Source organism: Sinocyclocheilus grahami, unplaced genomic scaffold (genome assembly GCF_001515645.1).
Source record: "Sinocyclocheilus grahami isolate Dianchi unplaced genomic scaffold, SAMN03320097.WGS_v1.1 scaffold428.1, whole genome shotgun sequence".
In the NCBI taxonomy this organism is placed as follows: Eukaryota; Metazoa; Chordata; class Actinopteri; order Cypriniformes; family Cyprinidae; genus Sinocyclocheilus; species Sinocyclocheilus grahami.
Genome location: NW_015505607.1, coordinates 482,626 through 498,571, shown reverse-complemented (window position 1 = coordinate 498,571; position 15,946 = coordinate 482,626). Strand labels below are relative to the sequence as shown.

At 36.1% G+C, this 15,946-nt stretch overlaps 1 protein-coding gene across 1 annotated transcript; it reads left to right on the top strand.

The window, feature by feature from the left end:
- The first annotated feature begins 4,173 nt into the window (after positions 1–4,173).
- Positions 4,174–13,546, top strand: trpc6a (transient receptor potential cation channel, subfamily C, member 6a). The gene is made up of 12 exons (XM_016233331.1): positions 4,174–4,813; positions 5,764–6,511; positions 8,003–8,182; positions 8,266–8,430; positions 8,766–8,982; positions 9,132–9,359; positions 9,469–9,733; positions 10,284–10,479; positions 10,818–11,018; positions 11,114–11,170; positions 11,285–11,360; positions 13,210–13,546. The coding sequence occupies exons 1-12, from the start codon at positions 4,671–4,673 to the stop codon at positions 13,356–13,358; spliced, it is 2,625 nt and encodes an 874-aa protein (XP_016088817.1). The 5' UTR covers positions 4,174–4,670; the 3' UTR covers positions 13,359–13,546.
- The last annotated feature ends 2,400 nt before the right edge of the window (positions 13,547–15,946 follow it).

Genomic DNA, 15,946 nt, shown 5'->3' with positions numbered 1-15,946 from the left:
ATTTATATTGCATATTAAGAACAATAATGTTTGCATTATATGAACACATCATTGCTAAATGCGTGACTCGTAGATGGCCGTAGAAAGACACTACAGTGACTTTATTTAAATGCAGTTGTCTGCTTTTATATTAATTGTGTCTAAATTAAAATTTGCAGCATAGAAATGCTGTACATGCTGCTGAGAAAAATCTTGATGACTGAATGCCTATGCAAGCTGCTGCTACTGCACAAGAGACTGAACTGCTGAGAGCTTCATTAATTAGGCATACGAGTAGCTAGGCGAATGCCTATTTTACTCTAACATGGTGTCTACACCAGACACGGGCGGCACAATATGACCAAATCAATAGTCCCGTAACGATAGGTAAAGCGGTCTGTAATGTATGCAGTGCGATACGGCCAACGCAACAAAACTTCTGCTACTGCTGCTATTGATAATATTCACTAACATTTCAATACGGAGTTGAAGTACATGCTGTTGCTGTTAATGATATTCACAATGTTGTAGTAGGAATTTATTGTGTGAGCTGTTGCAAATGTAATGTTTAATCAGAATTTGCGAAGCATAATCTACTGCTGCTGCACGAAACCTGCTGTAAGTCCTGTTGAATTAGCAAAGTAATAAATACCTATTGCACTTTAAAGAGTTAATTTACCCTCCATGAGTTATCACTAAAATTTTATGCAACTAAAGTGCTTTCTGCTGCCACTGCTAAATTAGCCATAATAATGACTTGCTATGCATGCTGCTGCTAATATTATTTCGGACCTTGCATCTGAATTTGCTATGCATGCTATAAAATTAGCTAACATCGCGGTCTGAATAACTATGCATACTGCTGCACAAAAGTACTTAGAATTGCTACTGCCCATTTATTAAATAACCAAACAACAAAATAATGCCTATTTTGCCTTGAAGAGTTCTATAAACCCTGTTGAACTGAATAGCAAAGTAACAAAATGCCTATTTCACCTAAAAAGTTCACTACCATCCAAGTGTTATCTTATCACTGAAATTTCATGCAACTAAATGTACTTTATGCTGCCGCTGATATATTAGCAACAGTGATAATTGGATTGCCATGCAGACTGCTGCTAATATTTCTAACACTGCATCTGAATTTTGCCATGTAAATTTCAAGCAACTAAAGTACTTTCTGCTGCTGCTGCTATATTAGTAACAATAATTTGACTGCTAATAATCCTGCTGCTAATATTATTTCTAATATTGCATATGAAATTGCTATGCATGCTGCTAATGCCTATTCGCTTGAAGAGTTCACATACCATCCATTTTAAGTCACTGAAACTTCAGCAATTGTAAGTCGCTTTGGATAAAAGCTTCTGCAAAATGAATAAATAAGAATGTAAATGTAAACTACAGACTACCTACTGCTGCCACAACTAAATGCATAATTTGATTTGCTATGCATACTGCTATTAATAATCGCTTAATAAATAAATAAATCGCTTAAACGCTCTGTGAAAGTACTAGAATTGCTGTAGCTCATCCATGCATTATCGCTGAAATTTCATGCAACTAAAGTACTTTCTGCTGCACTTGCTATATTAACAATAATAATTGGTTACTATGCAGACAGCTGCTAATATTATTTCTAACATGCATCTGAATTTGCTATGCCATTCTGCTGCTATTAAATTCACTAAAAATTGCGATCTGAATAGCTATGCATACTGCTGCTACAGCTGCACGAAAGTACTTTGAATTACTATAAGCATCTTTATTAAACAATGAAACGCAAACAAATAATGCCTATTTTGCTTTGAAGAGTTCACAAAATCCCTGTACGCCCTGGTAAATAAACAAAGTTATAAAAGCCTACTTCAATTTAAAAGAGTTACTTACCCCATGCGTTATCACTGAAATTTCATGCAAGTTACAACCAGATATTTCCTGCTGCCGCTGCTATAAACAACAGTAATAATTTGACTTGATTTGCTATGCATACTGCAATTAACAATTCGCTAATAACGTGATCTGAATTCTATGATACTGCTGCTACACTCCATGAAAGTACTATAATTGCTGTAAACCCAGCTGAATACACAAATAGTAAATTCCAGTTTAAGTGCGTCCTACTATTAACTACATTGTACATGGGCTACAGATTGGAAATTATTTATTATTAGTAGTATCTTTATATTTTAAACGAATTCATGATTAATTATCTTTAAACTATCACTAAACATGACTTTTATAATAAACTCTTCACTATCGCTGAACCAAGGTAACATGTGAAATAGAGGTGTGGCCCCTTTAAATGAGCGCTCCCTCTTCTGACTAAATGCATTGAAGTGCGGCACGAGTACATGGATGAGCGGGTATGTTATTTTATGTTGCTCATTAAAATAGGTAAGGCTGTTGACAGTATGACGTTTATTAAAGACAGTTATACGGGTTCACCTTGACTTAAAACTGTGAACAACTGTGAAACGCCAACTGCAAACCAGTGAGGCGTGCATCTGAAAGCAATCCGTTCGCGGTTAATGTAGAAATGAATGCCCACAGAAGATATTAAAAGCATTGGAGATTTCGGGCAACTAAGGTAATCCCCAATTCACTTTACTATTCTAAAATCCGCGACGCTTGACGTTGTATTCTCACATACATTAACTAGGAAAAGTGCTTGCTGCTGCTGCTAATGCCGGCACGAGTACATGGATGAGCGGGTATGTTATTTTATGTTGCTCATTAAAATAGGTAAGGCTGTTGACAGTATGACGTTTATTAAAGACAGTTATACGGGTTCACCTTGACTTAAAACTGTGAACAACTGTGAAACGCCAACTGCAAACCAGTGAGGCGTGCATCTGAAAGCAATCCGTTCGCGGTTAATGTAGAAATGAATGCCCACAGAAGATATTAAAAGCATTGGAGATTTCGGGCAACTAAGGTAATCCCCAATTCACTTTACTATTCTAAAATCCGCGACGCTTGACGTTGTATTCTCACATACATTAACTAGGAAAAGTGCTTGCTGCTGCTGCTAATGCCACTGCTGTTATATGAACAATAGATGCTTAGTAATTACTCCTCACATAATTACAAGAACCTTGTGTTATAAGCTGACTTCATTGGGGAAGATGCTACAAAATAAAAGTGTATAATATGGCCCTTTTCAGATGATTTACACACACACACACACACACACACACACACACACACACACACACACACACAGGTTTGTTTTAATGGTTTATGGGGACTCTCCACAGGCGTAATGGTTTTATACTGTACAAACCGTATTTTCTATTGTCCTACTACACCAACCCTACCCCTAAACCTACCCCTCACAGGAAACTTTCTGCATTTTTAGATTTTCAAAAAAACTCATTCTGAATTATTTATAAGCCTTTTGAATTACAGGGACACTGAAAATGTCCTCATGAATCACCTTCTCGTTGTAATACCTATGTCATACCCATGTTATTATACAAATTTGTGTCCTCATAAACCACATAAACATGCACACACACACACACACACACACACACACACACACACACAGTATATATATATAAAATTAAAACCACACACAAAAAAAATATTTTGAGACAACCATTTACTAGAGGAAAACTTTTAAATTCCTGGTGCAGCACAAGTTGCAGCACAACAAGCATGGGCCAAGGCCAGTTAGTTAGCATGTCCCTTGAAATAATAAAAAAAAGTCTAAAAATAGTCACTCTGATAGTCATCAGTAACAGAGCCTATCAACATGAGAATAGAAACAAGACAGTGGCTTCCCATGACCCACTGTGTGGGTTACCTTTTGACCCATCGGTTTGGCTCACATACTCAGTTAAGATTTTTGTGGGCAGTATACTGACCACTAAAGCACGCACACATTTAGTCATGTGGGTATATTACACACACACACACACACACACACACACATAGATGTGGGACTGGGAGAAAGAATGCCAGAGAAAGGCAAAGTAAAGAGAATCAAAAGTGTGATGTTGCCGCTGAATGTACATTGACGATTGGACAGTCTGGAATTCCATTGAAGCTGTTTCCCACAGTTTACAGAGATTTGGGTGCTCGTAATGAACACACAGGATGTAGAGGTTTATTGGGAACGCTGAAATAGACCCAAAGGAATTCTACATCTGCACTCCGTCACTGGGTTTTGATTTTTGAAGCTGAAAGCAGATTTTAATCACCGTTCCTAATACAAACAGAGAGGAATATACAATGAAATAGTTATTTTGAAAGTTGAAGGACCTGCTTGTGGCATTTCTGCAATTTCTTCAGTGATTTTTCATATTTGAAAATGTTACTAATCAAGAATGTCAGTGGATTCTGTTATCTGTCTAATGTTGAAATCAGGACTAAATGCTTTAAGCAACATTCAGTTTGATCAAATAAGACGAGCAAGAAAGAAAACAATTTTTAGATTTCGTAAACCAGCATGAAGATTGCTATATTCCTCATTTATAGCCAATGAGTGGAAAAGAACAGTCAGAATTCCTCGGTGCTCTGCACTATCTCAAGACTTAAACGGGAACATAACAAAGGATTGTAGAAGATGGTGACTTGCCAGTGTGTAGCGCACACTCAATCAGTCACAGCTGGATGTTTGGATAACAGGATGTGTTAGCTTTGCTGTATTCACAATTCAGACGTGAACCACCTCAGTTGAAATTATGAATCAAAGGAGACCTGTTCTGGAGGATAGAAATCAATCAAAGTATCACACGATTGAAAGGAGAAACAGAAGTAAAGACAATCTACTGATGAACGAAGACTTTGGTGAGGACTGTTATGGCAGTTATGGACACTACCATGGGTGAGTTGGTCAAGGTTCTGTATGTACTGTCTGTTTGATTACCATTGCCTTCAAAGATAATATGTAGTTCAATGTCCTGACCTGAAACTGTCACTCAATATTCAATGAAATATCTGTGATGTGACGGTTTGCTCATTTAAAATGTTAGGTTTCATTAAATAGGCATTTGAAACTAGTAATGGCAATTTTTTTATTTATTTTATGAATAAATTAACAAAATTACTGGTAACAATAGTAAAAATAATTTTATGTAGAACTAATTTGTATTATTCAACAACATATTAATAATGTAAATTATATATACACACACATACTATTTAAATACATAATATTTTAAAATAACATTACAGTTATATAATATAATATATAATGTAATCTATAGTTAAAATTATAATATGATATGAATATAATATTTAATATAATAATGATGTTTCATTCTCTCTATATATAAATTATGAATTAACTTTTTAAAAAATATGAACATTATATTTTTAAATACATAATTTGTTTCATTAACATTACAAGCATTAATAAATATTGTGATATATTTATTATTACAATAATATAACACTTACATATTAAATATGATCATATTTTATTATATAGATTAGTAATTAAAGTTTTATGTAAAATATTTATATATTTGTTTTTAAATAAAAATACACAAATACAATGATGTATAAACAATGATACATGTGATATTCATGTGGCATTGTATATTTACATACTTTTTATGTATGGGGAAAAAAAATCTGATATTAATAAGAAAACAAATGCTAATCAGTAATAACAAAAGGAGCTACTTTTAAAATGAATTACAATGCAATCTTTGGAAGATTGGTAATTGGTTATTTTCGAGTAAATTAAGTGGTGTGAATAGTAACACTTCAAAACATTTTGTGAAATTGTGGTCACAGTACACATTTTTGATCTGTTTCGAACCATTATAGTGAGAACCTGGCTCGACAGGCGTTACCCAAGAGCAGAAGGCAGGCGGTGCGAGGGGCAGCCTACATGTTCAATGCCCATCCCAACAGCTTAACCCCTGTAGAGGAACGTTTCCTTGATGCCGCCGAGTATGGAAACATACCTGTGGTGCGCCGAATGCTTGAGGAGATCCCTGTGCTGGATGTTAACTGTGTAGACTACATGGGCCAGAATGCATTGCAGTTGGCAGTGGCAAATGAGCACTTAGAAGTAACAGAGCTCTTGTTGAAGAAAGACAACCTGTCACGTATTGGGGATGCACTTTTGTTGGCCATCAGCAAAGGTTACACCAGGATTGTCGAGGCCATTTTGAGCCACAAAGCTTTTGCCGACTCCAAGAGACTTACAGCGAGCCCTAGTCAGGCTCCAATGCATGATGACTTTTTTGCGTACGATGAAGATGGCACGCGCTTTTCTCATGACGTCACTCCAATCATTCTAGCATCTCATTGTCACGAATATGAAATCGTGCACATTCTTCTGGGTAAGGGTGCTCGCATTGAGCAGCCACATGACTACTTTTGTACCTGCGACACCTGCAATTACCATCAAAAGTACGATTCTTTCTCCCACTCCCGCTCGCGTATCAATGCATACAGGGGACTGGCCAGTCCAGCGTACCTCTCTCTATCCAATGAGGATCCTGTGTTGGCGGCCCTTGAGCTCAGCAATGAGCTGGCTTCCTTGGCCAATATTGAAAAAGAATTTAAGGTACAGCAGTGGCAACTAGGCCTGTTTGTCATTTTAAAAGATAGGTCACTCAAACATGAAAATCATGCGATTATTTAGTTATTTAACCTTCATTTGATTCCAAACCCGAAGAATGTACTGGCCATTGTTTTTCATGTAAATAAAGTAGAAGTGAGCACCAGTTTACACATTTCACATTTAGTCATACACATTTTTCTGTGTAAGCAGACTGAAATCATCATTTTAGTATTTGTTCATATTTTGAATTAGCTTTTATTTTAGTTTTCAGTTTTAATTTTAATTTACGTTTTAGTTATTTTGTCATGCGCTTTTGTAATTTTTAAAAAATGTCTATATTTTGCTTGAATTTATGTTTAACAATTAACAATAACTACACTGACCGAAATTTTAAAGGGGTCATACGATGCTGCTAAAAAGAACGTTATTTTGTGTATTTGGTGTAATGAAGTTTATGTGGTTTAAGGTTAAAAAAACACATTATTTCCCACATACTGTACATTATTGTTTCTCCTCTATGCCCCGCCTTTCTGAAACGAGTCGATTTTTACAAAGCTCATCGGTCTGAAAAAGCGAGGTGTACTCTGATTGGCCAGCTATCCAGTGCGTTGTGATTGGTCGAATTCCTCAAGCGTGTGACGGAACTGTTACGTCCCTTACCATATTGTGATGCCTGCGGCAACCACATGTGACAACCCCGGGCTGGACTCTGCTTCGTCCACGGTGAAAGCCGATCCGGTGATCGACAGCGCGAAGTTCCAGGCATGACGAAGGGATATTGTCCTCTTTTGGAAGGCCAAACAAAGTAGTTTCGCTTTCACAACAAAGCACACAGCGCCTTCACGACATGGCGGCGGCAACAATACTACAGCGAGAATAAAAGTTACGCCTTCTTTCTTTTCGTGAACATTTGGGCGGCGTTATGCAAATCTTCCCACATCGTGACGTAGATATGTGGGGGCGTGTTAGAACGAGCCGTTTTAGGTAGGCGTGGTTGACTCTTAACTTTTATAAAGAATATCTCTTTGGATTTGAGACTTAAGTCTTTGCAACTTTACAGATCTTCTTTATGCACCAAGAGCTTGCAACACTCCAAAGAGAAAGGAAAAATTTAAATCGCATCATATGACCCCTTTAAATAATTTTTCACTAAAGTTTGACATCAATGTGACATGACCAGTTCAAATTAACCATTGTGTGTCAGGTGACCAATCGCCATGCTGCTTCTTTGAATATATAAAACTGCACATGAGAAATGACAACTAAGTAGAGCGAAAGATTATAAGTGAATAGCCAATTAAATTTGTTAATTGTATCGACTCATTTCATGATCGTCATTTACTGTAATTTTTGAGCTTGGTGACCAGTACATTCATCAATACTTCTCTTTTGGTGTTCCACACAAGAATTCTCACATCATTTTCATTTTGTTTGAACTAATTCTTTAAAAATGTAAAAAGATTTCATGTTCTTTGTAATGATTATCTTCCTCAGAATGAATATAGGAAACTTTCTATGCAATGCAAAGACTTTGTTGTGGGACTTCTGGACCTTTGTCGGAGCACAGAGGAAGTGGAAGCCATTCTGAGTGGTGAAGATGATGAGGCTTTAGAAGTGCCTGGACGACCAAGTCTCATTCGCTTAAAACTCGCAATAAAGTACGAACTGAAAAAGGTAAATATAAAAAACAGAAATCTCACAATCTGCCCTCAAATTCTCTCTCAAAATGCTTCTTTTAATTTATTTGTCCCAAACAGTTTGTGGCCCATCCTAACTGTCAACAACAGCTCTTATCAATATGGTACGAAAACCTGCCCGGACTCAGGCAGCAGACCACCGCCATTAAGTTCCTAGTGGTTTTAGGTGTTGCAATCGGACTTCCCTTTCTAGCAATGGTGTATTGGGTGGCACCATGCAGCAAGGTAAGTATGTTCACACAAGTATGCTGTTTACTTTCAAACACTGGTGAAATCCAGATGTATTGCATAGCAAACATACAGTACATGTCTAAAGAATCGAGCAATGGCTTTAACATGAATCATTCACTGAAATCTTTGCTCAGTAAGGCTGTTCCCATGCTTGTAAATTATAGCAGTGCTTAAAATATCCACCATATCCTATGAGTCACAATAATGTTGATAAGCGTATCAGGCTGATAAGCAGTAATGTACAAATATACAATAGAAGAATGTATCCACAGCGCATTAAATCTTTTGTTAATCGCACCACAATCAGTAAAAAATTATGTTACCAACAGATGGGAAAGATCATGCGTGGCCCTTTCTTCAAGTTTGTGGCACACGCGGCCTCCTTCACTATTTTCCTTGGCCTTTTGGTCATGAACACTGCAGACCGCTTTGATGGGACAAAGCTGCTTCCAAATATGACCATTCATGACTATCAGACGCAGCTGTTTCGTATGAAAACAACTCCCTTTACGTGGATGGAAATGCTCATCATTTCCTGGGTCATAGGTTTGTTTCTGACTGATTTTTAACTTTTCAAAGGTTACTACTCTACTACAATCTGTATTCAGAGAACAAAATGTACAGTTCATTAGCATGTCTCAGGACAAACTGCATGTTGCAACATTCATTTCTGTGTTTTAATGTCCTTCACTCAGGGATGATTTGGGCGGAGTGCAAGGAGATCTGGTCCCAAGGTCCAAGAGAATATCTGGTTGAGCCTTGGAATTTGCTAGACTTTGGAATGTTGGCCATTTTTGTGGCATCCTTCATCTCAAGGATAATGGCTTGCTGGCATGCACGCGTAGCACAACGCTATGTTGATGAGCACTACACTGATTTGACCAATGTCACTTTGCCTTTTGAGGTGGGATACTTCCAGTTGGGTGAGTGATCGTCCTCAGCTTTCAGTCAGGCAAGATTTTGTTTTCCACAAAACTACGATATATAGTCTAATACAAAAAGCAATCTGGCTAAATATCTTTTTTGTTTCAGCTCGGATCGACTGGCTCCCGTCTGATCCTCAGTTAGTTTCTGAGGGCTTGTATGCCATTGCAGTGGTCCTGAGCTTTTCTCGAATTGCGTACATCCTGCCAGCAAATGAGAGCTTTGGACCACTGCAGATATCTTTGGGACGAACTGTGAAGGACATCTTCAAGTTCATGGTTATCTTCATTCTAGTCTTTCTGGCCTTCATGATTGGAATGTTCAACCTCTACTCATATTATCGGGGCGCTAAACAGAATGACGCTTTCACAACGTGAGTAGAAATACAGTCATGAGTTTGCCTATTAAGACATGTGCTTGGATCTTTGTCCTGGTACAAGACTACTATTAAAAACACACAATAATAAGTATGAATTATCATTTACTATTCTTATAATAAGGGGGAAATAATAAGAATCAATCAATCAATCAATCAATCGGTAAATCCTTTCTGAAGTATCATGTGACACTAAAGACTGCTAAAAATTCAGCTTTGCCATCACAGGAATAAATTATATTTTAAAATATATTAAAATAGAAAACAGTTATTTTGTAATAATATTTCCCAATATTGTTGTTTTTACTCTATTTTTGTTCAAATAAATACAGCCTTTGTGCGCATAAGAGTCTTCTGTTGAAAACCTGAAAAAATCATGCCGAACCCAGACTTTTGAGCGGTAGACTAAATACACAAATTGTACAAAATTATAAGCGAATTGATCCATGAACATGAACAAATAAATGCACTTCTTATGAGAAAAGGAAATGTTCCTCAATTTACATCTCCATCAATAAATATATATCTTCTCTCTCTATCTCTGTAGTGTAGAGGAAAGCTTCAAAACATTGTTTTGGGCAATATTTGGCCTTTCTGAGGTCAAATCAGTAGTCGTGAACAATGGACACAAGTTCATCGAGAACATTGGCTATGTTCTCTATGGAGTTTACAATGTCACCGTGGTCATCGTCCTGCTCAACATGCTCATTGCTATGATTAACAATTCCTTTCAGGAGATTGAGGTACTTGATGTCTTCTCAGTTTAACATCTTCATATTTCTTTCTAAGATTTGCTGACATTAAATCTTTGTGCAGTGGAGCAAATTGAATGTGTAAAATCTACATTTAAGACTCTGTGCTGATGAAGCACTCCAGTGTAGAGTTTTGCATACTATGGAAAAAAAACAACCTTATCTCTTCAGAATGGGATAATTAGTTTGACTGTTTAATTTTTTTTATTGAATTGAGTTTTAATTGAATTAAACCATTTTCTTTGCACATCTCATACCTCTGCATCTCTGTTTTGATTCATTTGTCGCTTTAAGTACTCAAAACATTAGTGTTTCCTGTTGTCTTGCAGGATGATGCAGATGTGGAGTGGAAGTTTGCCCGGGCCAAGCTCTGGTTCACCTACTTTGAGGAAGGCCGGACTCTTCCTGTGCCTTTTAACTTGGTTCTCAGTCCCAAATCTGTTCTGGGTCTGGTTATGGGGGCTAAGGGTCTTTTGCAGGAGATTTTCAACAGACACAAAACCATTATGAAGGGGTCTGAGCTCAGTGAGGTGAGGGAAATCCCTTCTAATTCTGCATCACAGTAAGAAAATTAATAAACAAATCCATTTATGTTGCTCTTGTGATTTGTTGGATCATAATTCAGTTGGGACAGAGCAAAACTTGCCAGGACAAATCTCTTCCTAGCTCCAGTCGATATCAGGCATGTTTACTTCTATTTTAAATGCTACACCTCATGTTTATCATAGATCTGAATATGGGTCATATTTGTTTGTTTGGAATTTGACATTGAACTTACTGCATTTAATCTGTACAGAAAATTATGAAGCGTCTTGTGAAGCGATACATCATCAAAGCCCAAAATGACAAAGAATGTGATGAAGTCAATGAAGGTGAGTGTATTTAAGCTTTCATTAAGGAATAATTCAGAAAAATACAATGAGTAAAATAAGTATTGAACACGTCACCATTTTTACCAAGGTACTGTTGACATTAAATTTTCACCAGATGTCGGTAACAACCCAAGTAATCCATACATACAAAGAAAACAAAACAAATAACTTCAGAAATTAAGTTATGTGTAATAAAATGGAATGTCACAGGGAAAAAGTATTGAACACGCTTACTGAAATGTATTTAATACTTCGTACAAAAGCCTTTGTTGGTAATGACAGCTTCTAGTCGCATGCATTGCTCAGGTGTGATTTTGGCCCATTCTTCCACATAAACAGTCTTCAAATCTTGAAGTTTCCGTGGGCCTCTTCTATGAACTCTGATCTTTAGTTCTTTCAATGGATTTTCTATTGGATTCAAGTCAGGTGATTGGCTGGGCAATTTTAGCAGCTTTATTTTCTTTCTCTGAAACCAATTGAGAGTTTCCTTGGCTGTGTGTTTGGGATCATTGTCTTACTGAAATGTCCACCCTTCGTTTTATTTTCATCATCCTGGTAGATGGCAGCAGATGTTTAATCAAGAATGTCTCGGTACATTTTTCCATTCATCCTTCCTTCAATTATATGAAGTTTGCCAGTGCCGTATGCTGAAAAACAGCCCCACACCATGATGTTCCCACCTCCAAACTTCACTGTTGGTATGGTGTTTTTGGGGTCATGTGCAGTGCCATTTGACCACCAAACATGGTGTGTATTATGGCATCCAAAGTTGGTCTGATCTGACCAGAATATATTCTCCCAGTATTTCACAGGCTTGTCTAAATGTGGTGCAGCAAACTTTAAACAAGCTTCAACATGCTTTTTCTTCAGCATGGTGAGCGTGCATACAGGCCAAGGCGGTTGAGTGCATTACTTATTGTTTTCTTTTAAACAATTGTACCTGCTAATTCCATGTCTTTCTGAAGATCTCCACAAGTGGTCCTTGGCTCTTGGACAACTCTTCTGATGATTATTTTCACTCCTCTGTCAGAAATCTTGCGAGGAGCTCCTGTTCATGGCCGATTTATGGTGAAATTATGTACTTTCCACTTCTGGATTATGGCCCCAACAGTGTTCACTGGAATATTCATAAGTTTAGAAATCCTTCTGTAACCAATGCCATCAGTAAGTTTTGCAATAATAAGGTTGCGAAGGTCTTGAGAGAGCTCTTTGCTTTTACCCATCATGAGAGGTTTCTTGTGTGACTCCTTGGTGATGAGGCACTTTTTTATAAGCCATAAATTGGGACTGAACCAGCTAATATAAATTTCCACTGACAAGGGGCAGGATTGTTTTGTAATTACTGATAAGATTTCTGCTGGTGTCTTGGGTTTCCATGCCTTTTTGCACCTCACTTTCTTCATGTGTTCAATACTTTTTCCCTGTATCATTCCATTTTATTACACAACTTAATTTCGTTATTTGTTTTGTTTTCTTTGTACAATATGTATGGATTACTTGGGTTGTTACCGACATCTGGTGAAAATTTCATGTCAACAGCACCTTTAGAAATATATTTACTGAGAAAAATTATGACATGTTCAATACTTATTTTACCTTCTGTATATATGTATATTTTCAGAGCTTGTTTCACATTCACTATTAACTGTCACTGTAAGAAAAAAAAGTTTTTATTTTGTGTCCCACTTAAAAAACAAAAGCAAAGGGGTCTGGAACAAAGCAAGTGTAAGGAAATAATGCATTTTTGGGTGAAATATGTCTTTGTTTTCACTATAAAACTATATATGCTCAAACTAAATTTTATGAGTTATATTTTTCATAATTCATACTGAAAGCTGCTGTGTTGCAGGTGAACTGAAGGAGATTAAGCAGGACATTTCAAGCCTTCGCTATGAGCTGCTGGAGGAAAAGTCACACAACATGGAGGAGCTGGCAAAGCTAGTGAGGACGCTTGAAAAAAATCTCTCTCAGGACTGCTTGATACTAAAGTCTCATTAAAGAAGTCAGGCGACTACGTTTTTTATTTTACAGAAGCATATAATTAACATATTTATCAAGCAAGGCAGTTTGCACAAGGACTACTTCTCTGCCTTGGCCTGCTGGGTTAACAGAACAAAGAACAGCTGTTGAGCTTTCCATGACTGTGAAGAAACATTGTTTCTGTTTTGGTGATACATTGCTGAATTGTTTTTTAAAAATATGATAAATATGCACAATTTACCCTTTAAATTTTTTTTTTTGTCGGTAAGTACTCTAATTCACATACAACAAAAATGTAACATGAGGGATTAAAATTTATAGCAAAAAATAAATACATAAATCAAAACATCTGTTTTAGTTTGCATGTAGTAAATGTAAAATATTTAGTGAAACAAATGACAAATTATAAATCTTAATTCTTATAAATGTAGTTCTTCATTCTCTTTTTTTAGTAACTATTTTACATTTTATTTTACTATCTATTAAACACAAACAAATTACATACACAGACACACACACACGCCCGCACGTGTCTAGAAAAAAATATAAACCTACAGAAGCCTAAACCTAAACATTAAAGAAGGTAATATTGCTAGGTAAAAAAAATTCTGTTGCTGGAAATTTAATCTCAAATGTCATGATCACATTATCAGATCAACATCATCCCTCAGTTACAGAAAGTTCTGTTCGAACACATTGTTGATAATTTTTCTTTGTATCAAGATCATCTATATTGCGACAGCCTACTTTTTCAGCATGTCAAATTCATTTTTTCTCCACAAGGGCTCTTTATGTAATATGCTTTACTTCTTTTTTGTATTTGTATTTTATTTTATTTGTAACAAGAGACATTCTGTTCAAAAGGTTGCAGTTAAGCTGAACTAAGCATGAGAGAAACTCAGGAACATTTACAGCATGCAGATTTAAAGTTTCACAGTCACGGTGTTTGAAATCCATCACAAAACACTCCAGAGAGAATTTGTTTGACTCTGCGGAGTCTGATACAATAATACATGCTGCCGAGTTGGCAAAGCCTTTCGATTAAGCCTGTCCAGGTCTAAAAAAAAATAAGCTTGTCATTAAAATTTATTACATTTTTTTGTAAAAGCTTATAAATCATTTTATGTACCTGTAAGGTTCATCTTTGGCCTCCTGCTGTTCACATGTTGCAGTGTCTATTAGTCATGAAACTGTATTTCAGTTCTGGAAATCACTTCGCTGGTCAACCATGGACTTTCAAGTATTGAGGTTAAAGGTCCCTAAGATGATGATGATGTCAGAGATAAACACCTCATAGTCATCCAAAGTAAAAGCAAAAATCCATACAAATGACACCCCAAAGGGGAAGTTAGGGGAATTAGTCAGATACTGATTGTCAACAATACTGTGTGTCATGCTTTATGTGTGTGACTGCTTACGCATTTAGTCACTGAAGTGTACATGATGCATTGTACAGTACAAAGGCAAAGTGAAGTAATGTTTTCAAATTGCAAAATGTGGAAGTTTGGTCACATTGTCACATTTCATGTTCTCTCAAGTCATATAATGTGACGTGTCTATAGAATGTAAAGCAGGCTTAACATTCTATCGAAAACCTTTTAGATTTGAACTCAGGTGGCAAAGACAGCGATAGACAGACAGACAGACAGACAGATAGATAGATGAAAACAGGTCAAAACACAATCAAAGGAACCCAATCAGTATATAAACTGACATTTTAATAGTTTAAAAAACAAACAAACATGAAATTACTTTGTAAATGATGTTAATAATAAGTATTATAATCTGTATAAGATATATATTTTTTCATTTCAACATACTGAAATGCTAAACCAGTGTAAAATAAAATACAGCAGAACCATTACTTGAACAACTGCATTTTTGTGAGCACAAACTAGAACTAATTGCAACTAAGACAAACTTTAAAACATTTGAACACTGTCAGAAATATTTTCTTGTTTTTGATTGTACTTCATTAAGAAAAAATGCACTATATTACGCTCAACAAATATATTCAGTATAAGCTGAAATAGCTAAAGATCACTACAAAACTGACAGCACATTAGTATAATAAAATAAGTTTGCAGTATATAAGAAATGTTTGGCTCATAACGTTCATTCAAGACATATTTTGTTTAAATTTAGAAGAAAAATGTTAAGGACACAAAAATGTTCTTAGTAAGAAACAGTCGCAACTAAAAGTTACCAATTTTCTATTTAACCTTTAGAAATTGTATGGAAAAACAATGAGTGCTAAATCATTTTGGAAAAAAATTTACCAAAAAGATTCAGCAATTACTGAAATGAAAAATGACCTGCATCTACCAAACATGATTCGACTTTTGGCATCACTGAAAAGAAAGTCAATAAAACATACTTCCAAGAATTTCCCAAATGTCACATTGGGAAATACATTATCATCTGCTACTTAATATGTCACTAATTAATGCATATGGTACAGGTGCAGTTCTTCCTCTATATAATACAAATCTATTCAGCAGAACCATTACTTGAACAACTGCATTTTTGTGAGCACAAACTAGAACTAATTGCAACTAAGACAAACTTTAAAACATTTGAACACTGTCAGAAATATTTTCTTGTTT

What these genes read in the sequence shown, in the direction of transcription:
- trpc6a (XM_016233331.1), top strand. Translation starts at nt 4,671, where the DNA reads ATGAATCAAAGGAGACCTGTTCTGGAGGATAGAAATCAATCAAAGTAT. An exon ending in CTAGCTCCAGTCGATATCAG is followed by an intron (nt 11,171 to 11,284) that starts GCATGTTTACTT and finishes TAATCTGTACAG; the next exon opens with AAAATTATGAAGCGTCTTGT. An exon ending in ATGTGATGAAGTCAATGAAG is followed by an intron (nt 11,361 to 13,209) that starts GTGAGTGTATTT and finishes GCTGTGTTGCAG; the next exon opens with GTGAACTGAAGGAGATTAAG.